This window comes from Phocoena sinus, chromosome 18 (genome assembly GCF_008692025.1).
Source record: "Phocoena sinus isolate mPhoSin1 chromosome 18, mPhoSin1.pri, whole genome shotgun sequence".
NCBI classification, from domain to species: Eukaryota; Metazoa; Chordata; class Mammalia; order Artiodactyla; family Phocoenidae; genus Phocoena; species Phocoena sinus.
In genome coordinates this window covers 69,499,748-69,527,338 of record NC_045780.1, presented here as the reverse complement: position 1 = coordinate 69,527,338, position 27,591 = coordinate 69,499,748, and the positions used below count along the sequence as shown (strand labels likewise).

The 27,591-nt window shown below is 48.0% G+C and overlaps 2 protein-coding genes across 9 annotated transcripts in view; one reads left to right on the top strand and one right to left on the bottom strand.

Moving 5' to 3' along the window:
* GGACT (gamma-glutamylamine cyclotransferase) overlaps positions 1-6,315 on the top strand; it is a 47,069-nt gene extending 40,754 nt beyond the window's left edge. For 5 of the 6 annotated variants that reach the window (XM_032611126.1, XM_032611124.1, XM_032611125.1 and 2 more), the window contains one exon: positions 5,200-6,315. In XM_032611126.1, the coding sequence (XP_032467017.1) occupies positions 5,366-5,797 (432 nt within the window). In that variant the 5' untranslated portion in view covers positions 5,200-5,365 and the 3' untranslated portion in view covers positions 5,798-6,315. Of the gene's footprint in view, positions 1-1,238; positions 4,571-4,953; positions 5,010-5,199 lie in introns of those variants that run through there. The other variant, XM_032611127.1, reaches the window with a different exon arrangement.
* Positions 6,316-6,451: 136 nt separating this feature from the next.
* Positions 6,452-27,591, bottom strand: part of PCCA (propionyl-CoA carboxylase subunit alpha) — a 355,051-nt gene continuing 333,911 nt past the window's right edge. Inside the window, exons 22-24 of one of the 3 annotated variants that reach the window (XR_004346661.1) lie at positions 22,254-22,394; positions 7,164-10,933; positions 6,452-6,969 (exon numbers count right to left, since the gene is read on the bottom strand). Coding sequence is in view for 2 of the 3 variants with exons in the window: in XM_032611119.1 (XP_032467010.1) it covers positions 10,613-10,933; positions 22,254-22,394 (462 nt within the window). In the remaining variant the exon portion in view is untranslated. Of the gene's footprint in view, positions 6,970-7,163; positions 10,934-22,253; positions 22,395-27,591 lie in introns of those variants that run through there. The other 2 variants (XM_032611120.1, XM_032611119.1) reach the window with 2 other exon arrangements.

The window sequence follows — 27,591 nt, the reverse complement described above, 5'->3', positions numbered from 1 at the left end:
TGATCAACAAGGGAATTAATCTCCAAAATATACAACAGCTCGGGCTTCCCTGGTGGCGCAGTGGTTGAGGGTCCGCCTGCCGATGCAGGGGACACGGGTTTGTGCCCCGGTCCGGGAGGATCCCACAGGCCGTGGAGCAGCTGTGCCCATGGGCCATGGCCGCTGGGCCTGCGCATCTGGAGCCTGTTGCTCTGCAGTGGGAGAGGCCACAGCGGTGAGAGGCCCGCGTACCGCAAAAAAAAACCAAAAAACAACAACAACAAAAAATACAACAGCTCATGCAGCTCAGTATCAAAAAAAACAAACAACCCGATCAAAAAATGGGTAGAAGACCTAAATAGACACTCAAAAGGAGACATACACGTGGACAAAAAGCACATGAAATGATGCTCAACGTCGGTAATCACAGAAATGCAAATCAAAACTATTATGGGGTATCACCTCACACAGGTCAGAATGTCCATCATCAAAAAGTCTACAAATAATAAATGCTGGAGAGGGTGTGGAGAAAAGGGAACCCCCCCTTACACTGTCGGCAGGAATGTAAATTGGTAGAACCACTATGGAGAACAGTATGGAGGTTCCTTAAAAGCTAAAAATAGAACTACTATATGATCCAGCAATCCCACTCCTGGGCATATATCCAAAGAAAACCATAATTCGAAAAGATACAAACACCCCAGTGTTCACTGCAGCACTATTTACAATAGCCAAGACATGAAAGCAACCTAAATGTCCATCGACAGATGAATGGATAAAAAGATGTGGTATGTATATACAATGGAATATTACTCAGCCATAAAAGAGAACGAAATAATGCCATTTGCATCAACATGGATGGACCAAGAGATGATCATACTAAGTGAAGTAAATCAGAAAGAGAAAGACATATATAATATCACTCATGTGGACTCTCATTTAAAAAAATGATACAAATGAACTTATTTACAAAACAGAAAAAGACTCACAGATTTCAAAAACATTATGGTTACCAAAGGGGAAACATGGGGGGGGATAAATTAGGAGTTTGGGATTAACATACACACACTACTATATATAAAATAGATAACCAACAAGGACCTACTGTATAGCACAGGGAACTGTCCTCAATATTCTGTAATAACCAATATGGGTAAAGAATCTGAAAAAGAATGAATATATGAATATGTATAACTGAATCACTTTGCTATACACCTGAAACTAACACAACATTGTTAATCAACTATACTCCAATAAAAAAATTTAAAAAAACCCACAGTGAAATACCACCCCACACCCTTTAGGACGGCCACTATAAAAAAAGAGAGAGAGAGAAGGGAGGAAGGGAGGAAATAAGTACCAGTGGGGATGTGGAGAAATTGGAACCCTTGTGCACTGTAGGTGGGAGTGTAAACTGGCCATCACCAGCCTCTCTGGTCCCCAGAGTTGCTACATTACTGGCTTTCTCTTGGCGACACACTCCCGTCACCGGTATCCTAGTGAACTCCTCTCACCACCCGTCTAAGCAAGTAGCTCCCGAGGCACTGCTGCTTCCTGTCCCACGTCGAGCCTCCAGAAGGAAACAGTGGCCGAGCCGGGGGCCCCGTGAGGGAAGGCCCGGTGGTGCAGTGGTGCGAGGAACAGGCTCCTTTATCCCCGCTCTGTCCCTAAAGGCCACTCCCCGTGACCCATAAAGACAACAGATGGGAGAGGGCAACGAGATTCTGGAAGATAGATAGATGAGTGCTGGCTGATTCAGCAGCCTCGAGACACCGGAAACCTAAATCCCTGCTGGGGAGCCCGCCAGCAGCGCCCCGGACGCCAGGGAAGCTCCCACTGCTGCCCTGTAGTTGTGTGAGGGCAGGGTGAGGGGTGGAAAAGGAGGAGGGGGCCGTCTGAGCGGGAAGCAGAGACCCCGACCGTCCCTCTGCCCAGCAGGGCAAGGGTGGGTTACTGTCGGGAGAGGTTTAGCGGGAAGTCTGGTGTCGGGAGGACCAGGCCCAGCCGAGGGTGCAGGCGAGGGGCACCCTAAAGAAAGACGGGTAGGGAGAGGAGTCCACATTCCTGTGGATTCCATTATCCAGCCCTCACGCCAGGCCGGCCAGTCGACAGGCTCCCCCTCACACACAGCTTCCTGCATGGTGTCCCACTTTCCACGTGAAAGGCCAGCCAAGAATACTGAGATGCTTGAAGAAAACCTCTTAAAGAAACATAAAACAAGGAGAAGAGAGGAATTTAGGAGAAGTAGAGGCAATACTGGGAAAGATAAAAACTTAAAACCCCTCCAAATTCATGATGAGGAGAGATGGGATTATGCTGAGAAAGAACTGGATGCTAACGAAATGAGGGAACAGGAAAAAGATCTTGGAAATAAATATGGTGGCAAAAGTATTTTTCAAAATAATAGAAGTGCTGAAAGATAATAGACTACAAAAAGAAAATTGGGAGATTAATCCAGGATATGCAACATCTGAGTTCTGGAGACCCAGAAAGAGAACAGGAAGGAAGGAGAGGGAAGAAAATTCCTAGGACCCAAGATAATGAGTCTTCAGATGGAAGTTTCTGGCACAATGAATGAAAAAAATCCCACATGGAGACTCCTTATTATAGAACCTCACAATCCAAGGGCGAAAAGAAGCCCCTAGGAGCCTCCAGAGAAGAACCTGAGTCCCGTACAGATGGTTGTGGGTCCCAACGGCCCTGGACGTCTCAGCCATGGACGGGAGCATCAGAAGACAAGGAAGAAACGACTTCAAAATTCTGGAAGAAAGCAGTGAGAAATCTCACCTAGTTACACTGTTAATTGAGGTTGGGAAAGAACGAGCTTCAGTAAAATGAGGGAGTCAACCAAGAAGGGGCCGTGGGACGCAGGGACAGGGCTCTGGGAGAAGCGTGGGATGCACCGCAGACCAGGCTGGAGCAGGAGGGCCGCCGGGAGCCACAGCTCCCGGGAGGAAGGGAAGCCATGGGGGGTCAGGGACAAAAGGGTTCCTCAGGCGCCTTCAGAAAACATGAGGCCAGAGGGGCTGTCAGAGGAACTGGAGCAAAGCGCAAAAAAGGAAAAAAGGCCGAAGCAATTTTCAATTCCAAAAAAAACAAAAAGTTGTCCAAGAAAGGAAATTAATCATAGTACACTATGTGCCTTATCTGAGAACAGTGTCTACATAGTCTTAATGCTGAACTGAATATGGATTTGACCAAAAATTGTGATGTGAGCCTATTGGAGGAATGTGGGGCGAGAGGCAGGCGCCAGGCTCTACGGCAGGAACGTCTGACGCAGCCTTACCGAGTGGGCGGGACCGGCCCGGGTGTCAACTCCTGCACCACCACAGCAGTCCTCCAGGCAGGTGGCTGTCTGCCTCCTCTGACAGTCCAGGAAGCCGGGGCACAGAGAAGTTAAGTTGTTTGCCTAAAGTCACACAGCTAATAAGTGACAGAGCCAGGATTTCAACCCAGGGAAGTTGGTTCTAAAGTCTGTGCTTTAAACCGCTGTGCTCACCTGCTTTGGGTAGGAAGGCAGACAATTTAAAACATCGGGAAGCAGTGGTATAACCAACAACGTGGAGACAAATACCAAATGCAACAACAGTTCAGGGCCTTAAACAGGTCTCTTCAAGGGAGTGGGAATGGGTAGGGATTTTATTTTCCTTGTAAAGTTATTTGACTTTATCTTACGGACACGTGTTGCTTTAAAATCTAATCAAAGGGTGGGGACACAAGAGCACCAGCGATCAGGACCTCCAGTGTCAACTGGTCTGGCCCCGGCCCAGCTGTGCGGCCTCAGTCCTCACCGACCCGACTCGGCCTTTAGGGACTGGGCGGTTTCGCTGCGCTCTCAACTCTTCACGTTCTGGTAGCGAACAAGGCAAGGAGTGGTTTAGAGAACATGCGCCACGAGCCAACCAGGGTGACGGAGGGCTGTGGTGGGTGCCGCTCAGGGAGGGTGTCAGCGGGGAAGGGAGGCAAGGGCTCACGGCCACAGGCTCCAACAGGCTTAGCCCTGGAGAGTGTGCGGCCAGGCCCCTGGGGGCTGCACGGGGACAGGCCGGAGGGACCAGGCAGCGGGCCCACCAGGGTTCTGGGGGACAGCCCCGGCGAGCCGTGCATCCCACTTTGACCTGGAGTTGTTATTGCCAGAACATGCTGGAAGGTGGATGCAAGTGTGGGAGAGGGAAGGCGGGGCTGGCTGGGCTCCCGCCCGCCCTAGGCACCCCCTCCGTCTCTCCATCCTCCCAGGCACGCCCTCCCGCAGCAGCAGTGGGCCTGCCGCCTCCTCAGCCCCTGCACCTCTGAGTCCAGGCTCTCCTCATTCACAGCTTGACTTGCATACCTGGGCAGCCGCCGCTTAAGCCCCACCACTCTGGTCTGCCCTTCCTCTGCGGTCAGTCACTACAACGAGAGCTCCCATCCTGTCTCTGTCCTGCTGAAGGCTGGCGGCTGAGACCGAGGTGGCAGAGAGGAAGGGTCGGCCCGAGTGGGCAGCTGTGATGGCCTCTGGACACCACCCATCCTCCCTGGACGCCCTGAGGAGGTGGGGCGAGGCCCAGACCCCAAGACCAGCCCGTGTCTGCTGGGAAGAAAGTCGAGTCCTGTGAGTTAAGTGTGACTTCTCCAAGGGCCACTTGGCCATGTGACTGGCGGCAGAGCCCGCTTGGCACACCGGGGCCATGTCCCTCGGTGTCTGAAGGGCTGGGGGCAAGTGGGGCAGCTAGATGCCAGGCTTGGAAGAGGGGCCCATACATTTAACTTTTCGTTTCCATTTTTGTTTGAGTCATTCTTACACTAATCACTTTGGTCGGTTATGTAATAATCTGTGGCCCAGACCCAGGAAGCGGGTAAATATTTACCTTCTCTCTCACTGGAGCCATGGTCGGTCGCTGGGCTGAGTCACAGGGAGGCAGTGTCACCCTCTAGGACCTTGAAGAAGGAAGGAACACAGAAAGGTGCAGCTAACGTTTTGCTGTGTCTTGTCAGGGCCAGAATGTAAATTTAGTGCTGAAACCGGAATTCTCTTTGGTAGCTGATGACAGGTGATTATTCATGTATATAAATATACACGTGTGTGTGTGTGTGTGTGTGTGTGTGTGTGTGTGTGTGTGTGTATATATATATATGTTTCTACTTGCTTATCGTTTTTTTTACTTTTCTGTAATATTTACTGTTTAAAGTCCTCTTAAAGAGATTGAAAACTAACTGCTCTACAAAACCTCACTTCTACAGGGCTTGCCGCCACGACAGGCTGCGTCATCTGACACGAGTCGCTCTTCCTGGAACCCTGCCTGGGAAGGGTGTCTGGTCGGGAGTGGAGGCCCGGGGCAAGGCCACCCGTTTCCCCGCCGCGCGGGACCTGTGCGTCCGTCCTCGCTCGCTCGCAGCTCCCGGCTGCATGGCCCACGTGTTCGTGTACGGGACCCTGAAGACGGGCCAGCCCAACCACCGGGTCCTGCTGGAGAGCGCCCACGGTCGCGCGGTCTTCCGGGGCTGGGGTCGCACGGTCGAACCGTACCCGCTGGTGATCGCGGGGCAGCGCAACATCCCGCGGCTGCTGAACCTGCCGGGCCAGGGGCGCCGAGTGGCTGGGGAGGTCTACGCCGTGGACGAGCAGATGCTGCGCTTTCTGGACGAGTTCGAAGGCTGCCCGGACATGTACCAGCGCACCCGGGTGACAGTCGCTGTTGAGGGGGCGGGCGGGACCCTACAGTGCTTCGTGTACAGCACGGCCACCTACCCGCCCGAGTGGGTCCACCTCCCGTACCACGACGATTACGACTCACAGGGGGAGCACGGGCTTCGCTACAGTCCGCGGGAAAGCAGATGAGAAGTGCGAGGGGAGCGGCCGCCCGAGGACCGAGAGCCTGGTGGTTGGAAGGTGGCCTCGCTGGTCCGCACTCACTGAATGCAAAAGCCCGAGAACACCCTTTGAAACAAACATTTATAAATCTCTATGGGGGGTGGGGGGGGCAGCCGATTTCCCAAATAATTTTGACATGACTAATAACAAGATTGTTTCCGGAAATCTGTCTTACTGATGCTGCTTTAGTGCTTGCGGCTTAAAGAGCATCGTGGGCTTGAACGTACTGGACGAGAAAAACTCAGGATTTTAATTCCCCTAAATGACATTTTGAAAACTCATGTCATGCTTTTCTTACGTTTTTTGTTTTTTCCTTTGCTTTGCTTTAGTTTGAAGATAACATTTAAAATGAATATAAAGACTTTGTGTGGCAGCTAGATTTTAACAGCCCTGCTCTATCAGTTCTGTCTGACCTGTAGCACTGAGAAATTTTTTTAAAGTTGATTTTAGACGTCTCAATGTAATAAAAGAACCTCAAGGAAAACACGCTGTATTTTAGAGTACTTCTGAATATATATAACATCATTCTTCATAATTTTCAGATCAGGCTTATTACAGAGATTATTAAAGATCATTTAAGGTTAAACTAGATGTTTTGGGAAATCAAATATAAAAGTATTGGTGCTATTGTTGGCCCTCTTTTTAAGTCTCCTTATTTGGTAGAAGGTTCTTTTCATTCTCATCTGGCAAAATAGCAAGCGCCCACTTGCTGGCAGAGCAGCTGAACACATCCAGTTTCAGACGGAAGCTCACAGGAGCGCAGGGCAAGGCGCGGTCCCTGCCCCCACAATTGAGTAGCGTTTGGGGGCGGGCCTTTTGGAGAAGAACCAACACATCAGTAATTTGTTTTTCAGGCCTGACAGAAAGCTTCGCTTCCAAATACAAACAGCACCTAAAATAAATTTAGCAAGGCACGAAGTACCAATTACTACCCACCTCCATCCGATAATCTGTCAGGGTTAGAGTCAAATAAGCGTAGGACTCTGCCTCTGCTTCCTTACCGGCAGAGTACGAAATGTATTCTGCGAATTTCAGAGCCAGGTGAAAACGCAGCGGCTGGTCCCGAGTTAAGCTCATTCTCCACTGGGAGAGCTCACTCGCTCTTCAGCTTAACGGTAGACTGTGATCTGTAACTGCATCTGGCACAAAAGCATGACCGTGATTTTTAGCCCTTTTTTCTTAATTGGAAACTTGCTTCACAAAAACACAGAAAGGCGAGTATGGGTGTCAGCTGATGAGCTGTGGCAGCCCCCGCCCACCACCACTGGGCCAGGGGAGCCCCGAGTGGTACCCACGCCGGTGCCCTGGGACGGGGAAGGGGGTCCACACTCACCGTTAGAGCCACACAGGAGGGATTTCCAGGACCATCATCTGCGCTGTCTGGGCTTCAGGAGGTTATGAACGACCAGAAGCAGGAGTTAGGTCCTCAAGCAGGATGAAGCAGGTAATCAGGTTACAAAGTGGCAAATGCTAACAACGAAACTGAGGGCCAAGAACTGGGATTTAGGATCCTGATGAAACACTAGTATTTAAAGTCCACTGGCACAGCCCATAGCCTCTTACGTACATTGTCTTCATTCAAAAAAAGGGCAAACTAATATTTAGACAAATGTTCAGTTTTATTGATTTAATTATGACACTAGGAAATCTCACAGAAGTACAAATCTTTTTTTTTTGCGGTACGCGGGCCTCTCACTGTTGTGGCCTCCCCCGTTGAGGAGCACAGGCTCCGGACGCTTAGGCTCAGCGGCCATGGCTCACGGGCCCAGCCGCTCCGCGGCATGTGGGATCTTCCCAGACAGGGGCACGAACCTGCGTCCCCTGCATCGGCAGGCGGACTCTCAGCCACTGCACCACCAGGGAAGCCCGGAAGTACAAATCTTATGTACAAGTATTTATATCAATAAAAATTTCCATTGGTGATTTTTTGGCAGAATGCTGGTCTTGACTATATGTGGAATAAATATGACCATGTAAAATCTGCTACACAGGGGTGTTCCTGCAAAACGCTTGAATAAATTGAGTGTGAAAGGACAATAATACGAATGGCTAATTAAATCGGGTGATGACTGAAAGGCTATAAATACTTCATTCCAGTTCCACTAGCAGATCTCCTTCTCCAACTGTGTCTCCAGCTTTACAATGCACCGATTTCACCTTGAATTAAAAAAGGGGGGAGAGAGTAAGAATTATTAACTAGACCAGGAGGAAGCAATCTCGTCATCCATTTCTGGAAATGAAGGGAGAGCCTGGCGGGCTTTGGAGCACAGACAGAACATTCGGAGGTAGGGTGTCCATCATAGGGGACCTCGAGCACAGGGATGTCCTCGCTGCCGCCGTGGGCTGTGAGTCGCCACGTTCCCCTCCTTATCTTTGTCGGTCCTAAAAGCTGCTGGTCGCAGGGCATCTGTGCTGTCCTTTGCACAGGGTGCCCTCGGGGGTCTCAGCTGGCAGTGATTATGCTGGATGAGTCTCCACACCCGGGAGAGTTAATGGTGTACTTAGTGTTAAACAGACAAACCCACTCACAATTACACAAGAGTCAAAACAGGTACTAATTAACAGGAGAAATTCCCTAGCCTGACCAGAAGCCTCCTTCTGAAGGGAAATGAAATTCCTCAGAGAACGAGCGCTGCTCTTGGCGGCGCGACGCGGGGCAGGCACTGGGCTCCCGTGACGCTGCCTCCGTGCCCTTTCACTCCACTGATTTCTCCCCATTTTAGTCAACTTTTGCTTTCCCAAATTTGTGTTCACTTTTAAAACTAGAGACAGTCATTTGACTTGGAAGTTCTTGCTGGGGCATGAAGATGAATGATGATGGGTTGGAAGTTAACTGACCGTCTGGGCAAGTGGCAAACAGGAAAAGTGGAGAGACGTGGGGTTGGGTGCCCTGGCCTGTGTCCCCGCGTCTCTGCCATGAGCCAGCAGCAGCGAGAAGGGCCTTCTCCCCTAGAGTTCCAACCCGGGGTCTCTCGGGACCAAGAGAAGCTGTGCAGTGACACTTGACAGGCCTCGTTCCACAGGAGCTATTTGCACTGAAGTGGCCGCTTTTCATGATCTGAAGCCGCCGGTGTTTTTACAGGATGTATTTGTCATGATGCTGCGACTCCAGAGTGGAGGACCTGCTTCCACTGTGAACGGGCCCCCGGGAGGAAAACTGGCCTCTCAAAGCAAAAACTGCCAGCCCCAGGCTCAGGGGCCCGGTCCTCCCCGCCCTGTGGGGCAGGGCCAACGTGCAAGTTCACCCAGAGCCCATCACCACCCTGACAGCACCAGGGCCTCCCCAGGAGACCCAGGCCCCGAGGACACAGACCACGCAGACGGGGAGGGAGCTAAGGCCATGTTCACTTTGGCGTCAGTGCCTCAGTCCAGCACACGGGCCGCTGGTGCATCTGATGTATATTCTGGGCCCCCAAACGAGGCCAAGCGCTCATCACAGAGGGGAAACCTCATGACAGTAGTAATGCAGCGTAAATACTGACTAACCCCAAGGGACAAACAGAACAATTTTTACAAGAGCAGAAACCAACACTTCGTTCATTTCTTAAAGGGTCATCAGGTATGAAAAGCAGGATTCCCCCGAAGCTGCAGAGCATGCCAGTCTCCTCTCCCAAACCCGGAGGACACTGGGTGCAGCCGTCTGATGGCACTCCAGCCTGGTCACACCCTGGGCCTCTGCCCTCCTGGCTGGGGCTGGACTGGGGTGTCCCCCTAGGCCTGTTCTCTGAACATCGGTTTCATTTCCTTTGGGGCAGGCAACTGGAGGCTGTGTCTCTGATGCAGACTTCACTGGCAGCTGACAGTACCTTCTGCCAGGACACCCACTGTCCCCACGGCTCAATCGCGCCTTCCAGGCATGGCCACAGTGCAGGACACAGCCAACCTACACTGCTCTCCCCACCCCACCCGACCTGCCCCGCCTCTCCTCGCTCCACTGTGTGGTACTTTCAAACCAAACCATCCTTCAGAAAAGGATCATTCTGCTACAAGTGGTGCCTTTCTAGTCGCAGGAAGAATAATGAAGTTACTGCTTAAAAAGACTTTTCTATTTTCTTCAATGAGAAAATTCATTTAAGAACTTTTACTCTTAACAGATTTCAGTACTAATACATCTTTTTTTCCTCCCTAAATCGTCAGGTCCCACGCGTGGATGTGGGTCTTTCAGCTTTTTTTTTTTTTTTTTTTTTTTAAATTTATTACCCATTTACTTATTTTTGGCTGCGCCGGTTCTTCGTTGTGGTATGCGGGATCTTTAGTTGCGGACTCTTAGTTGCGGCATGCAAGCAGGATCTGGGGATCGAACCCGGGCCTCCTGCACTGGGAACACAGAGTCTTACCCACTGGACCACGAGGGAAGTCCCCCTTTCAGCTCATCTTGATCTAAAAGTGAATTGTTCTCTTTGTGGAGAAATTATCTTGAAAAGTTGCATTAATTTTTTTTTTTTTTTTTTTTTTTTTTTTTTGCGGTTACACGGGCCTCTCACTGTTGTGGCCTCTCCCGTTGCGGAGCACAGGCTCCAGACGCGCAGGCTCAGCGGCCATGGCTCACAGGCCCAGCCGCTCCGCGGCATGTGGGATCTTCCCGGACCGGGGCACGAACCCGTGTCCCCTGCATCGGCAGGCGACCTCTCAACCACTGCGCCACCAGGGAAGCCCCGAGTTGCATTAATTTTTGCAATCTCTAAAACCATTTCCTGCTGTGTCACCTAAGTCTCAGATAACTAACTGCCTCTAAGACAGATGTAAACATTAAAAATTAAAGACCCCTTAATTCGAAAGACATTAAGGTGAAGAACAGTTGTTCTTTGACTCCCTGGATGTCACACAGACTCTCCTGGAAGGCCTGCAGGTCACGTGGATGCAGAACACAGGGAGCCCCGATTGCAGCGCCCTCGTCCGCAAGAGGGAGAGGCTGGGAGAGACCCCGTCCGCCGTCCCCCTAAGGCCCCAACCGTCCAAGATTCCAAGGTGGAGGTTCTGCTTCCTGTCACAGCGGCCTGGGCTGGTGGGACCTTGGGGACATACCTTGCCAGTTTTCCCAGCTGTCATACTGTTCTGCATCTTCATGGCTTCAATCACACAAATTTCCTGACCTTCTGCTACCTGGAAAATGAACAAAAAGTGGACAGAAGTTTTAAGAGCATTTGAATTTTGCAACAATGTTGAAGAGTGAGGCCATTAAGAGGATCTTTTTGTCAAATGCTCTGAAACATAATCCAAACAGCAGCAATAGCCTCTAATACTTTGTATTCCAAGTACATCTTCGGGGACCGCAGAGAAAGGCCATTCCTTCTATCATCAAGCCCTTGTTAGAAAAACATCCTTGATATTGGAGGCTGTGGGTGCTGCTTGTGGGGCCTCCCCTGGGAATCTCTGAATCTGCCTCTGCCACAGAGCTGTGGCAGAAATGGAATGCCTTCCACTTACGTGAAACGTCCAGGATTAGCACGTCTCTACGGACAGAAAGATCTGTGGCTTCCAGGGGCGGAGGGGAAGGGGGAGTGCTTGCGGGTGGGTGCAGAGGTTCTGCGGGTGGGTGCAGAGGTTCTGCAGGGGTGATGAAGTGCTCTAGGATTGACTGTGGCGATGGTTGCACAATTCTGTGAACAGACGAAAACCACTGAAGTGTACATGTTAAAGGGGTGATTGTATTGTATTGTGAAGTTTTATCTCAGTAAAGCTGTTAGCAAAAAATGGAGTTTCTGTCCGTAGCCCTGGGGGGCTGGGAACAACAGCCAAGCACCCAGGCCATGGGGACCGCTCTCCCAGCCTTTGCATGGCATGCCAAGGACTGACAACCGGTGGCTCCCAGAAAGCGCCTTCAAGAAGGGATTTCTGGAGCTCCACCCATTCCTTGCAAGGAGGCCGGTAGCTCCCAGGGGCACTGGCTCAAGCTTTGTGCTCAGCTGTTTGCTTTCTGGGGTGAGGGAAATCCAGGCGGAGCTGAGTATAAATCCCCTGGGGTTAAACCTGGGACTCCCACCCAGGAGTCAGCTGTGACTAAAGGCCCTTGTATCTATTCTCCTTCCTCTGCCCTTGATGGGTAAGCACCAAGGAGCTGGGCTTGCATTTTTCTCCTATCTTTGTGAAAAGGGCCTTGAAGTCTTTGAAATGGGAGAGTTGAATTTCCTGGGGCACCCGGCTGTGTGGGGTGCTGGTAGGCATCCTGGCGTGGGGCTCCTGGACCTTTGTGCTCATCCAGCGTTGCAGAAGTGCCTGGAGAATGTTCTTTCCTGAAATCCCCAGATGATCTCCAAGCCCCGCTCCCGGCCCCCCGTGGGGCACAAGCTGTCTCGCTGGCATGGGGACCGCCTGAGCCCTATGCGTTCCTCTCCTCTGCTGATCAGGTGGTGGGCTGCTTTTTCCTGGCACAGAAATATAGGAAGAGAGGGGATGCCAAAGCTTTGGTGCTGGCACGGAGGCGACACTGCGCTGGAGAGCTGGGCACACACGCCGCGCTCGCGGCCCTTTGTGACTCGCCGTCACCTGGCACCTGCATTCCAGAGAGCGGAGAACTAACTTCCTAGGGTCGCTCTTCAACACGCAGAGGGAGAGCAGTGAGGGAGGCTCCAGGGCAACGCGGGTCCCAGCTGGGGTGTCAGAACAGCCAGCCCTCAAGGCGTCATTTCCGAGCCTTTTTCTCCCTTTTTCAAAGGCAGGCAGGCAGGCAGGGACCAGGCAAGATGGGAGGAGGGCACGTCCCCAGAAGTAGCGCCTGCCGTGTAACTCCACACGCAAAATGCTGGCGGGCCCGGGACACGGCTCTCAGGCAGAGGCTGAGTGTCCAGAGCTGGCCTCACGCAGCAGCATCCCCACTCAGAGACGGGGCATCCCGGCATCAGGGCCCGTGGCTTTCTGGGAAATGGATCTGATATTCAGCCACGGAAATTCCATCCAACAATCAGTGATCGGCTCTGGGAACTCCTTCCTCCCCGATGGACCAGTGCCCGCAGTGAGCGGCTGCCCGCATTCGCCTCGCCCCCTCCCCCAGCCGGGCTTCCTGTGCCGGCGTCTGAGCGCCCAGGGCCCGTCTGACCAGCCCCAGCCCCACGGGCTTCTCTCAGGCGGGCGTGAGCTTGCCCTCCTGCAGCTGCTCGGCCCACTGCTCAGCGCTGCTGGCCAGAATGCTCTGTGGGATCTTTAAGTAAGTGAATTCGCAGTTAACGCGACTATGAAAAAGAAACGAATGAAGCTGGGAGATTTCCAGTGGTCACTAAGGGGGCGGAGACCAAACTGACAATGATGCCCATAAGAAACTCGCAGAAGGATGGCCAGGCCCCGGGCCACAGTCCCACTCCAGGCTCGAGCTGGCCAGGCTGGAGGTGAGTGAGAACAGGGCCCGAGAGCCTGGGAGCAGTGGGAGATGGACGTGAAGTTTCTGGGGCTCCACTGTCGCTGTCCACTGACCGCCTTTCCTGGCAGCTCTGCGTGCTTGTGGCGAGGGTGATCTGCAAAGAGGTGACTTGCAGGCAACTGCGAGTGGTCGGTCCCCAATCATCCATCAGAAAAACAAAACCTATGATTTAGCCGGTGACAATCCGGGAGACGTGGGCAAGTCCCCCAGGTAAAACACCCCCTTCTCTCAGATTGCGACACTCTGGCAATGTGATTAAAAGGGCTTCAGAGAAGGTGCCTGCGGATTGGAAGTGCCAATCTGCTGCCAGACGGGCAGCGCCGGCTGCCCTGAATCTGGAACCATCCTCACGGCTCTGTCATCCTTTTCTTTCCTGTTTCCCCTCCCTAGTTTCTTTCCCTGTTTCTGCTGGTCTCTACTTATATTATTTGGTGGAAATTTAAGTAATTCATTTCTCTCTTTCTCCGTTCACTCACAGCGATATGCTTTGTGGTTTGCTTTTGCTCGTTCGTTCCTAAAAGGGAAAGAACTCTTGGAAGTTGATCCTTGATGTTCCACCAAATAGTGAGACACATTTCGGTCAGCAGAAACATGTTATACGTGCACTCACGCAAACACATATACACACGTGAACTTGACCTAAATTCAAGCTATTTCATCCCTCAAAAACCCAAGTCAGGGAAGCAAATACAGTACAAACTGTACGTCAAAGAACACAGACGGGGCTGTAACTGGGGGCTGCTCCACCAACCTGCTGGGCCGCAGTTCCAACAATAACCCAGACAAAATGACACAGGCCTCTCACCTCAACAATCCGGAAGCCTCCTTGTCCAGAGGTGCCTGCACCCTCCCCTGCCCTCCTCGAGCTCCGGAAGGCACTGGAAACACCGCCTGGATTCCCCCGTGTGCTCAGAAAGTGGGGACATTAACTGGGTGAGCAGAGAGGGCGCCTCCACGGCCAAGTCTCCCTCGGACAGCGCGCACGCAGGGTGCAGCCACTGCAGGGTTTGTGGGCGCACACTTCTCCAACACTCTGGTGAATCACTGCATAACGACTTAATGATTGTGACAGGATGTCTCCAACATCGGGCTTACAAAATGGTCACAAGCCTCGCAAGTCTCTTTGATAAACCCACTCAGCCTGATGTACTTCTGCGCTCCCTGTCTAATTGGTGTAAAGTTTGGAGGTCTGAATCCTGTATCTTTCATCCGGCTTATTGCGTCCTCTCCTTTGACATGGGGTCAAGGTTCACATTCGCAACTGATTACCGGAGCGCACTCATTAAGCGGGAGCCTGCCTTGCCCCAAAATGAGTAAGCTGGGGAGAAACCTCAGCCCATTTACTCAGCAGATTTTAGCATGCTTGGGAGGCCTGAATGTCACCCGGCACAGCTCTGTGCTGCAGAGTTTCAGACATCTCCAGCTGATGATTAATTGTGAGTGATGGGAAATAAAATCCAGTAAAGCCAGCTGCTTGCCACGGTCGGCAAAATGGCTCTGATGGATACAGGCTGCCAATTTTCCAGTTTTACTGGCAAGTCTTCCAAGTGTAATTAAGGGAAGTTATAAATGATATGGAAATCTATCAAGTTCCATTTATTTTCAGAGGACTCTTTCCCCAGAGACTTTTATCTTCAAGCTTATAGTCCGCTTTGTTGTGCTAATGATTTAAACCACTTCTTATTTCTGATTAAAGCCCCCAATATCCTCTACCGAGTTTGCGTTACTCCTTCCCCAGAGATTAAAAGACACAGAACCTTCTCCAGCACATGTCCCTCTGGGACAACATGCTAAGGCTGGGACACATTTGGCAACTTGTATAGTTCAAACTGCAAATGCATGAAGAAAGCCCCAAGAAGGTGCACGAAGAGGAAGAGAAGAGAAGCGGGGAGAAAGATCTCCACCAAACATAAAAGGAAGTCCCCAAAGTACAGACTTGAAAGCTGTGCTCAGGACCAGATATTCATCAGAAGGTGGTGTAGCTCACTAATGTTATTTGATTTGGAATAAAAGCATGAAAATGATGGCAAAGGCCTAAAATTGGAGATGTAAAGGATGACTGCACAGTATTCCATTTCTCAATTTCATCCTTCAGAGCCACAAAATGGGGGTGATACAGTGACGGGATGAGATTTACAGTAACAGCTGTGGTCTTCCCACACAAGGGAGGCCCTTCTAATGGGCTAAGGTCTGTTTTGAACAGACGGGGAGGAACAAAACAAGGTTCCCTATTAAGAGTGTGCAGTCATATTTCTGATAAAGAAAATGATTATGGGAGTCAGATTTCCTCCAAGACAGTCCCTAACCCTCTTTTGTCGTCCACAACCAGGGCTGTTTTAAAGGTGTTATCCTTTAGATATAGCAAAGAGGCCATAAACGGCGTGGAGGGTTTTTCCCCCGTAAGCCTACTCTCTAGCAACTGTAAAGGATGCATAGGAAACTGTGCCAGTGGCATATGGCTTTCTACTGTGCTAAACATTCATACAAAAGACAGGTTCATCAGTCATTGGAGTATCTGGATAAAAAATTAGCTCCTGATGGATGGTATTTTGAGCTTACCTGCTGCTAGTACATTACCAGAGAAACACAGGTTTTGAAACCCACATGACATTAGAAACTGCAGACCATGAAATACGACACGTGCAGGAGCACATAATGTACGCCAGATTATACAAAATAATAAATAAGCTATTTAAACCCTCTGCCTAAAATTGGGCCCACTGCAAGGAACCCTGGGTCACTTCTACACAGGCCAATTAATGCACAGCATCTGCTGTATAGAAGCCGGGCATGAAGCACTTCCGAATGATTTCAGCAATTAAAAGAGAACTGTTTCCTGCCTGTTCAGACAGCAACTGTTTCAATGCAAGAGTGAGCACCAAATCACTGTGCAGCTGAAAAATCAAGTCCCCTTTTTTGGGGAAGAGGGGTGGGTGGGAGGAAGAATTTTTATGGAAAAAGGAGCCTCCTTTTGTTGCCCTACATTCTGTGTTTTCTGCCAGATTAGACAGAAGGCTTGGAGGGCGCAGCGGCCCGCCGCAGTCTCCCCTTCTGCTGCACCCGCCACCCGAAAGCAGGGATCAATATCAACCCTGCTGCCGAGTCCACAAAAGTGAAAATCCTTCAATTACGTTTTTTAAGGTTGTGCTACTTAGAATACAGGTGCCTGAATGCAATGAATTTTAAGGCCCTTAGATCTGAAGAAAGACGCAGTTAACAGCCACAAGGAAAAGACATCTCAGATTTGGTTAAAAGGCACTGCGAGGGGCTTCCCTGGTGGCGCAGTGGTTGAGAGTCCGCCTGCCGATGCAGGGGACGCGGGTTCGTGCCCTGGTCCCGGAAGATCCCACATGCTGCGGAGCGGCTGGGCCTGTGAGCCACGGCCGCTGAGCCTGCGCGTCCGGAGCCTGTGCTCCGCAACGGGAGAGGCCCCAGCAGTGAGAGGCCCTCGTACAGCAAAAAAAAAAAAAAAAAAAAAAAAAAAAAAAGGCACTGCGAGGATCTGAGTATAATAACTTCCTCTTTCTGAGCCGGTAAGATAGGCTGGTTAATATCCCCTGATATTTCCTGAAGAAGAAACATGCGTTCCCATCCCAAGATCTTCGCGTAAAGAGGGTGGGAGAAGAGACCCCGGGGAACAGGGCAGTATGTAAGCAGTGTTGGAAGGAGCCATCATCGAATTACAAAGAAAAGAGAGGGCAGGTGACAGAAACGCTGCCAAGCCCCTTATCTGCGGTGTAAGGCCTCCCTGAACGGGTCTGATCACCAGCGATTCACTGGGGAGGGTGCTGCTGGGGCTTCCTCCCTGGATGTGCCTGGGCGTCAGAGCGGGAGCCCACAGGCTGGGGACAGAACACAGAGAGGCGGCCAGTATACAACGAGCCCAGTTTTCCCGAAAATTCCTTAAAATGAAGCAAATTACTACTCCCTACCATCCTCTAAGTTAGCTTAAAACTGGAGCCAGAACCTCTAAGGTACAAAGAGAACCAGTTCAAGTTGATGTCATTTATAGTACCTTTAACAAATCAGTCTGGATCCTCCACCTCTGTGAAGTAGGCTGCTTTAAAGGACTCAGTGAAATAATGATTTTTTAAAATTTGTTAATTTTTTTTTTTTTTTTTTTAAGCAAAAAGGTGAGAGGAGATATTTTGAATCTTGTTAAGGTTGGGGACTGTCATCTTCAACAGTGTTTAAAACAAAGATAACATACCCTCTAATTCCAAGTAGATCCTCCCTTGAAAAATAAAATCAAATGCCAAACTTGTAGAAGACTTGTCTACAATATTTATTGATCTATAAAAATATTTTATCTTATATTGATAATTATCATTAAGTTAAACTGTAAAAATTCCCAAACTGTTACCACCAACAAAAATTAATCATAACATTCAAAAATAAATGTCATCTGGAAAAGATAAAAAGGCCAAATTCAGGATAGCCATTACCTCTGAAGAGGGCAGGACAGGATTTCTCCTGGGGAGAGGCCACGGGGCAAGTTCACCGTATAAACAATGTTTTATTGTTAAATAAAATCTGAAGCAAATATGGTAAACGTGAGCAGAGAGCATATGAGTACTTGTATTATTCTCTACAACTTTCTGTATGTTTGTAATATTTCATAACTTACAAGTTTAAAAATGTTACATAATGAATGCATGAAGCTATATACCTGCTTTCGAATACAATCTGAGGTATATAGGTGAAAAACTGGCAACTTGTCAAGTAAACCATTTGAATAACCACTGCTATAAAATATGGAAATTTAATCACTGCGATTACTTCACGAGTGTAAATCAAGGCATCCAGAAACTGGAAAATCTATCAAACAGCCGAGCCAGGACCTCTGCCAGGGAAAGATGCAGCTACCGATACTGGGCCGCGTGAAGCCAACGGGTCACTGCCAGACAAGCACGTCAGGAAGCCCCCACCCGGCCCTTCCCATGGGGAAGACCTAAGGCCAAGGGAGGCTTCAAATCCTGCTTCTTCCAGAAATGAAAAGAAAGGTCTCATGCCAAGTTTATTCTCAATTTCCCCTACATCGGCTGTAAGCTCAGTTACAGATGGTTTAGGGACAAAGGGCAGGTGTGAATATCGTTCTCTGAAACAGGGCACCTGTGTCTCCAAAGCGGTGGTGTCCCCCTGCCTGGAGGCCTCTCCCCAAAGGAGCACATGGACGGAGGAATATCAATCAGGGCGCAATCTGGGTGGTTCTCCCAGAAATCATTACACAGTTTCTGTTCTCCTTGGTGCACTTTTATAGTATATACCACTTTTGCCTAAGACATTGTTCATGAGAACAGCAATCTCGAACAGCTAATTAATTACCCTTCTGCTGCTAAAGGTCAATTCCGTCATCAAGCGGATCCTCCTCATCTTAGTCCCGCACAGATACTCTGAATTCTGTCTTACTAATATCGAACAGACCAAGAGGTAAGAAAAAGCAGCAACAGGTACTTAATATCCACCTACCATTTTACCTGGTCCTACAAACTAATAACTCACAATATAATAATTAAGAAAGAAGGAAATGTAAACGGGCATTCAGCCTGATTCTGGTTCGTGTCTCACTTAATTTGTGATGTTACTAAGTAAGATGAATATTTCTGATGCAAAGCTGAGATGACTGCAGAATCTAAACGTAACTAGAAACCATCTTAATTAAAAGCAATATTAAAATATCCCCACGGGTTGCCTCATTTTTATTTTTTGTTTTGTTTCTGATACCAAAGTCAAAACGAAAATTGTGCCACAAACTCGGCAGCTGTAAGTCTAATGCTGGGGAAAAAATGTATTCAGCATTATTCTGAAAGAATATATATTTTTAATATTTTTGTTCAAGGAATCATAAAGATAGAAGTTGAAAAACTTAATACAAGTTATTTTTTAAATGCTAACTTTGATTATAGAAATGCCCCTGGTTTATGATATTATTAAATGTACAGAAAAATTGGTATTTTTCAAACTGAAATGAAAATCAGTTATTGTAAAAATATTTTCAGAAGGCAGACAAAAAAGGCACATAGGAAAGGCACGTAAAAGTCATTCTCGGCAACTGTTTCCTCAATTACACGTGTGATTCTAGACGTTCTCAATCCACTCCGACGTCATTTCTTTCTGGTTTGCGTGCTTGTATGCATTTTACTGCTTATGAACTGGCATCCCCTCCCGACATACTCAAAAAGGTTATTATACAATCATTTCAGAAATGATTTTCCTACCATATTTAATGTTAAATAGCAGGCAACAGACACTGAAAAAGTATTAGCGACGTTTGCTGGGTGAACTTGAAACAAGCACTTAGAGTAAAAGCCAGCTTCTGAGCTGAGAGGGAGGGGGACCTCTCCCCACAAAGCTCTCTGAGCACACTGACCGCTTCCAAATGGCCACCTCGGATGATTTCGTCCTGAGCGTCTTAAGCTCTGTTAACGCTATTTACTTCGCAGAGCAGATCTGTCCTTTATTGTCTATGACACTTTTGTGGAGCAGGTTATTGCCAGGCTCACCATTGTAAGATTTGTCAAGCTTTACTTATGCTAAATATAAAAATTACAGACAACTGGGATTTAAACTATTAAAAATAACATTACAAAGAAAAATAGAATACTTGTAAGCCCTTAGCTGTGCTTTTGGTCCTTGTTTTCCTTGAAAATACACAGAGATGACTGATTCCGTTATCTTCCTACTGATAAGAGTGGAACCTGGCTCAGCTAGTGTTATTGCTAAGGACAAGACAACACGCCCTACGGTGTTAAAATAATCTTCAACTGCAAAACTTAAAAGCTACAAGTGTTATTTTCTTATAAAGGCCTCAAGTATGTGCCGTGCCTTAGGTCCAAGGAAATTTTCGACTGTTTTAATTACACAAGGCAGATTTAACTCTAGAAGTTGTTATAAGAGCCGACGATTAAACATCCCACCCCCTGCTTTTGGTTTAGCTATTAGCAGTTTGGGACACTTTTCACAAATAATAACTCAAGGGAAAATATTGTCTTATCAAAACACAATGGTATAGAATATGGAAGGAAGTTCCGCCAGGACCAAAAGTGGCACTGGAAGCTGGAGAGAGGAATGAAAGCAGGCCTTCCGTGACCAGCCCAGGCACATGCGTGTGCAGAGCATTTATTTACAAGTAAGAGGACCCAGAGACCAGGAGGCGGTTCAGCAACCCACCCCCCAACCCCCCACGGTATGCTCTGACTTTAGAGAAATACATAAAATACAGGCCCCAGTGCCTTCTCAAACGAAACCAGTCTTGAATACCCACGTTTAATTATCAGTGGTGGTTTCCAGTATCTGAGCTCCCCCCACGAACCGAGACTAACACCACACTGCTCCATTCCACCAAAAGCCCTGCCTTTCCCACGTTAACTTCTTAAGCAGGAAATGGAAAGTACGAAAGCTAAGCCCTTCTGGTATCTGGAGCAGCTGCTGGCAACAAGGAGGCTGCAGGCCCCCTGCTCTCTGGGGAGGGGAGCTGACAGCCTGAACTGCACCCGCCCCAGGCTCCCAGCAGGGGCTGCCACCCCCTCCTCCTCCCTCCTCTCAGGTTCTGTCTGACTCAGGTGTTAGAAAAGTGAGGATTTCAGTGAAATGTGTATTTTTCTTTTTCCAAGCACAAATGTGATTTTATAATTAAAGCCACACAGTTAGGCCTGACAAGCTCAGGATGGCTGTACACAGCCTCTGTGGCTTCCAGAATAAGCTTAAGGAGGAAAATGGAAACAACAACAAGAACCCCTCCCGCTGTTTACCAACCTACACTTCTAGTCACCAGGAGACTGTCCTGACTGCTCTGGTAATGTAGTCAGCGTAGACACTCTTAACGTCAAGGCCAAGGGGCTGTCTTCTCAGGGCCCTAATCCTTCAGAACCAACAGATACAAGACAAACCCCTCCCCGACATTCAACACAGAATCTTCATTAAGCATCGCCTCTCCCAAATCCTTAACACTAGCGTGTTAATGAGTGTTTTCTTCCAGCAATGTCAATGCTTTCAAAGCAAGCCTAACAATTCACAGCTCCTGAACCTCTTTTATGCTCTTCTAGAAAAGCTGGTAGTTGTTCCATTTCTATATCATCAGGTAAAACAACTGTTGAGTCAGTTTTCCAACTTTACATATCAGTTTCAGGGCTAATCATTTAAACAGCTGAAACTGATCATTTTTTCTTAATGTTCATCTACTGTAAGTACTTTTCTAGAAGCTAATGCCAACCAACTACATGAGTTTTCCTCAACGTTATTTTACTTACGTTAATAAAGAAATACAGAGGCAGTTTTAATGTAATCTTTATAGGAAAATATAAAAACTCCTGTGACATAATTGAAATACAAAATGGAATCACCGTGTCATCCATTAAAGACTGTCATGTTTGGATGTTATCTTCCGGCACATAAACAAAAATGTGGGGACTTAAGCGCTCCCTAGAAACCTTCTGGTTGCATCTTTGTCTTCTATTTACTTTTGCTGCTGATCAGTAGATTTCCATCTATGCGCTGCTACAGTGAATGTATCCTTTTGTCCATAGCATGCTACCTTGAGACTGAACATGTGAGGAAATATTAACATAGCTTTGATTTGTGCCTTGGTGTCACAAGGTCAAGATGAAAAAATTCAAACTGTGATCCTAAATTTTATTTCGGAAGTGCTCTGGTACTATACAGATTACGGAATTAACTTTCCTTAGTACCCTTCCAATTTATTCCAGAATATGTGCAAAAAATTCCCCCATCGGGGGATCATTTCTTGGCATGACTTCTCTAAGGATGCTTAAACCACAGAGAGCTAGAGAGTAAACAGAAATTTTAAATGAAATGCTTCCTGAAACACTAAATTTGCCAAAAAAACAATGAATCTGGCCTTATTTCTGTTCCAGTCCCCGGTCATTTGGGAGGAGAGGCACTCAGAGATATTGTTACTAACCTAATTCAGATGTGAAACTGTTGGACAAAGAATGCACAAAAGCTCCTCTGCTGTTTTGTGGGGTCGTATGACTCAAGAACGAGATCCTGCTTCAGCCTGCAACAGCCCCGAGACACACACACAGACACACACAGAAGTACGGTCCTTACCAGGTCCCCAGGCTTGACAGAGACGGCCACCACCATGCCAGGCATTGGGGAGCGCAGAATACTGCTTGTGTCCTCAGCCGCTTTTTCCAGCATAAATTTGTTCAATTCTGCGGCGAGTTTGGTTAGGATATGCACCTTGTACTTAAAGGGAAAAGAAAGTGAGATTAAATGATGAACTTTTCCTCAAATGTAGCATTCATTCAAAATCAGTTTTTAGCTTTTAAATTACACCATCTCTCAAGTCAAGTGGTTTTTCATAATTGTACACAAAAGCAAAATATATTAGTTTGTTCCTGTCATGTGTTGTGAGCCGGTTGTTTAAGAAATTTCTTGGAAGTAGAACTACTCTGGTAATTAATTAATGATAAATAGTAATCACCCTGTATCTTTTTAAAAAAACACCTCAAAACTTTATAAAGAAAACAGTGAGAATTTCCTTGTATTCCCTTCACCACTTACAAACTTATCCCAATCGACACAAATTCCACAGCTGGGCCAGCCCACGGGAGAAAGGGGTGCTGCCAGAAGACACCGGTAGGTGGCAGCAGACAGCCGTGTCAAACTGCCTGCTCCCCCCAAGACAGTGGCTGGACTATGTATTAGTAAGTTAAGACAAAGGGTTTTTGGTGTTCATTTTGGGCAAAATAATATTTAAAAATGCACATTCTTTCCAGTGGCATAAAATGTTATGTTCACGATTGAAAAAGTTAGCTTTTCTTTTTAGGCACAACACTACGTGCTCTTTCCAATGTAACAAGATGGTTATAGTTGATAGAGATGAAATACAATGTGAATATCCTCTGCACTAAGAGGCAATCACTCTAGATTTTAAAACCACCGAAAGAAACACGATCTGCAGGGCTTCCCTGGTGGCGCAGTGGTTAAGAATCCGCCTGCCAACGCAGGGGACACGGGTTCGAGCCCTGGTCTGGGAAGATCCCACATGCCGCGGAGCAACTAGGCCTGTGCGCCACAACTACTGAGCCTGCGCTCTAGAGCCCGCGAGCCACAACTACTGAGCCCATGCGCCCCAACTACTGAAGCCCACACGACTAGAGCCCCTGCTCTGCAACAAAGAGAAGCCACTGCACGGGGAAGCCCCCGCTCGCCGCGACTAGAGAAAGCCCGCACACAGCAAAGACCCAATGCAGCCAAAAAAAAATTAATTAAAAAAATAAAAATAAATTAAAAAAAAAAAAAAAAGATCTGCACAGCCCAGTACTTTAATGACACATTTTGTAGGTGGCTCTCAAATAATGAGGGGTACGTTAAAGGCAGTTCAGTCAAACAGAACATTTCTAATAAAGGGAATTTCTGCCTGGCGGGAAAAATTCTAGATCTCTGTGAATAAACACAGGAGCCACAGTTTGCTCTGTTCAAACAGAAATAAAATAACATGGCCGGAGGAAGTGTTACTTGGTGGAGTTGGAACCACCACCTGATGATTTTCAAATGTCTACCAAAGTGCATTTCCCTGGGGGAAGACAGATGCAGTATCCAGGCAGCTCCATTTTGTTCGGAAAAAGCTGCTGTAACTCAAAGCCTCCTGTGGGCATCGTGATGGCAGGGGGGCACAAGCAAAATGGAATCACCCTTAACTCTGTCCAGGGGCGATGAAATCTCTTAAGTGTGCAATCTACGGGGCCTGGTTTCAAAAGGCGTGGCGGGAGGGCCCACAGAAGAGCTTCGATGACCTCAGTTCCAAGCAGGTTTGCGACACTGTGACAGGTTGAATAATAACATCTTTTGCATGTTTCTTTACTCCTGAGTGTGTGTTTTGCAATCAAGACGTACAAGTAAGTGTCTGCCAGTTTCGGAAGGATATGATCCTTAAGTGAAATTACAGTGCAAATAAAAGCTTTTTGCTCCTATTAAGATTCATCTGAGTCATAAGTGGTGAGGGAAAAAAGCAAGGAGAGTGCATTCTGCTGTCACTCTAATAAACATTCTAGGCAGAGGGGCTATTTATCAACGACGAATTGTACCTCAGAGTCCTTCATTAAATCTATGGGAGGGGGGCTACAGGGAGAGGGGAGAATATAATCGTACCAAATTGCAGTTTTAGTATCTGTGCTCTGTCTGCCTTGGAGAAGAAAATCCAACATCACTAGAAGCATCGGGGTCAACAAAAAAAAGTTACTTTCCTGGCTGGCACCAACCCTGTGCAGCTCCTCCTCGTGACTGCCCAGCATTGGGCCCAGTTGGCTGGTTTTCCCCGGAGCGTACAGATCTTTTTTCTTCTTGTTTTTCGCACAACTTGACTTCAAAATGTGAACTCGGGGAAAGTATCTTTCTACACTGAGGACAATATGACTTATCACATTTCACCACCGTGGATATATACCCTTAAAAACTAATTTTAGCTATATCACAAACGAGCCTTAATATAAATAAAATGCTAAGACTGTCCCAAGCTCCATGTCTCCCCAGAAATGACAAGATCCTGACTAAAACTGGATCCTTTTACTATTTTTATAATTTTCATATCTTTGGATTCCTTTCTCTGTAGGACTCCTGCTTTGCTTGGAAAGAGATGTAAAAGAGTCACAAAACTCAATGCCTTTAGATGCAGTCTTTGTTATTGATGAGATGTTCCTTTTCCTTTTGTATTTGTTTATTGTTCTTAAATCTGTTTGGGGGATAAGCGACTTATTGTAATCACAAGTAAAAAATAACAACGGCGTAAGTGCCTCAGGAGAGGCCCTGTTGCACATAGTTGGCTGAGACATGACCTTTCTGAATATAAAAAGCGGCGGCAGAGAGAAGGTTCTCTTTTTAAGACTACCTTTGATGTTGCCCTGACCTTCAGCGTGCCCACACAAACACGGCTTCTGGAAACAACCCCTTGGCTGGCGGTGCAGCGGGGCACGGGGCGCAGGCCAGGATGGGAGCTGAGCGGACAGCAGCATATGGGCCCATCAGAATGAACTGCCTGGTGAGAACCGTAAAAGCTTTTCGATGCCTCAGAAAAGAAGTCATTTAAGAATGTACACTAGGGCTTTCAGAGCTTATGATCAAAACTGCTATTTATTGGTTCCTCTGAATTCTTAGGGGGCACGGGCAGAGTAGCCGACGGGGTGAGAGATTTCAGGAAAATGCCCCGTGACCTGTGCAGGCTTTGATTTTATGCTAAGTATTTGAATATTCCTCATGGGCTCCTCAGAACTTTCCTGGAGAGTTTTGATTTTCAGTTGTTGTTGTTATTGTTTTCAAGCAGAGAGACCACCAACTCGATGTTTTGGGGGTGGGAGGCCAAGATGTTAAAGGCTCATTGACGGGACAGAGAAGCACAATCCTGGCAGAAGCCAGAGGTACTCCCTCTGCAAGGTCTGGAGAGATGTCAGCAATCAGGGTTCGAGCCTGCTTGCTGGTGGGGCCAGAAGCTGAGCTGCTCCCGGGCTCAGGAGGATGGAACCTCACCCCGGGGGTGTAGGGCGGTACTCTCCAAACCACAGTCAAATAGTTAAATTCTTGAAAACACACCTCGCAATGTAAGCTGGAGCAGAGAACAGGTGCTCCTGGGCTCCAGCTCCCCGATCCACAGGGCACCAACAGGCGGGAGAGAGGCCTTACCTAATAACCTAGCTATGGTCAAATAACCATATAACCAAATAACCAGGCCCGGCTTCTAAGCAAATTAATTTTGTGGTGTCTGCAATGTAAAACCACGTCTAACAAGAAAATTTCTCCCAAAAAGTTCAAAAGAAAGAGAGAAAAATCATACCAGACGTAAAAAGGATCAGGAAGAAAACTATAAGAGATGGACAATTAAAAGGAACACAATGGAACTGTTACAAAAATGGAACCTGACCACGGGGAAAAGGTAGGGGGCAGAGCCGGGCAGCTGCTGGCAAAGGAGAGGGCCAGTCCTGGTTTTGGGGGGAGATATGGCTTTTTAACCAGACTTGGTTAACGAAAACATCCTGCCAGTGGGCATGCCCAGCCGTGCCCTGCACACACCCCACTCGGCTCCCCGGGGCAGCAAAGAGCCCTCATGGTGGACACGCTGCCCTCAGATGGTCACATGACACACCGCCCTGCTGGTGTCCGTGTTAGTTTAGCACATGCATCTCCTCATGGGGCTTAAATCCCTGCTTCTCCCCAAGGCCTCCAGATCTACCAGCGGTGTAACACATCCCACGTGCTCAGGTGCTTGTGAGACTCAGGGGTCTGGGGGCCCTTCCAAGAGGAATGCGTCCGGTTTGTTTATGTATTTTTTCAGTCGTGATTTCAGAGCCTCTCCTGTCTTTCCTCGTAAAGTAGGCTCAGCTCGTTTTCTTCCCTACGTCATTCTCCCCACAACGAGGAGCATACAGCTGATGCACTGCTCGTGCTTTTTCACATCGACTGTGGGCCCGCTCAGCCAACACGGACTCGAGGATAAATGATGAAGCTTCACTGTCAATTACTTTTCATCAATTATCTTAACATCCTGAAGTACTGGCCTTAGACTGTACATCGACCTTCACTAAGTAAGGTGGCAAAAACATTTCTTCAAATACAAGGATCTCTTCTCATTCAAAGTTTTACACCTTCTGCCCCAAGGGTCTCCAACCCTTAAGCTGTCTTCATTTCCACCGTATGGCAGTGAGAGCTAACACTCAAATGCTCCTCTAAAAGTCTACTTTCCTAACTCTGAGCCAGAGGTAAACTGTCAATGTTTTTAAAGTGACAGAAATGACTAGATGCAAAAATGAGGATGCATCTTTGAAAACGTCGGTGTTTCAGAAAAATAGGAAAAAAAAAAAAAACCAACCCCACAAGATATAAAGCATTTAGGTGGGATTAGAACTGTAATTCAACCTTGTTTTCCTTTCCTACAGTCTTCGTGAGATACATAATTAACACTGGCAGAAGAACAAAGTGAGGGTTCCAAGCCAGGCAAAATACATTCCCCCTCTACTTCATTCAGCATCAGGCCCTACAAAACCAAACCAACAAAAATGTTCATGAAACAATACTGAAAGCACACAGAATTGAAGCTGGCGCTGTCCTGCTGGAGGTGCACCCAGGCGAAGAAGGGGGAATGAAGAGACAGCAGTTAGAGCGCCTGGCACCACCGCAGTCACCGGGCCGGCCTGTTAGCATAACGCTGTGACAGCTCCATCGGTACGGTCTCAAGGTAGCTGTCAATCAAGGATGCATCATTTAATCCAGCAGCACTCGGAGGACTTTCTCCGACAACCCACATGACAGCATATCTACAGCTCTATTTATATCAGCACCCAGTTGTGTTTACAATGCTGTTGTAATTAGAAAAGATGCAACAGGCAGCAATATTACTGAGCTCTCATTTTGCAGTACTGCCCTGTCAAGTGTGATCTTGCTTCACAGAGTC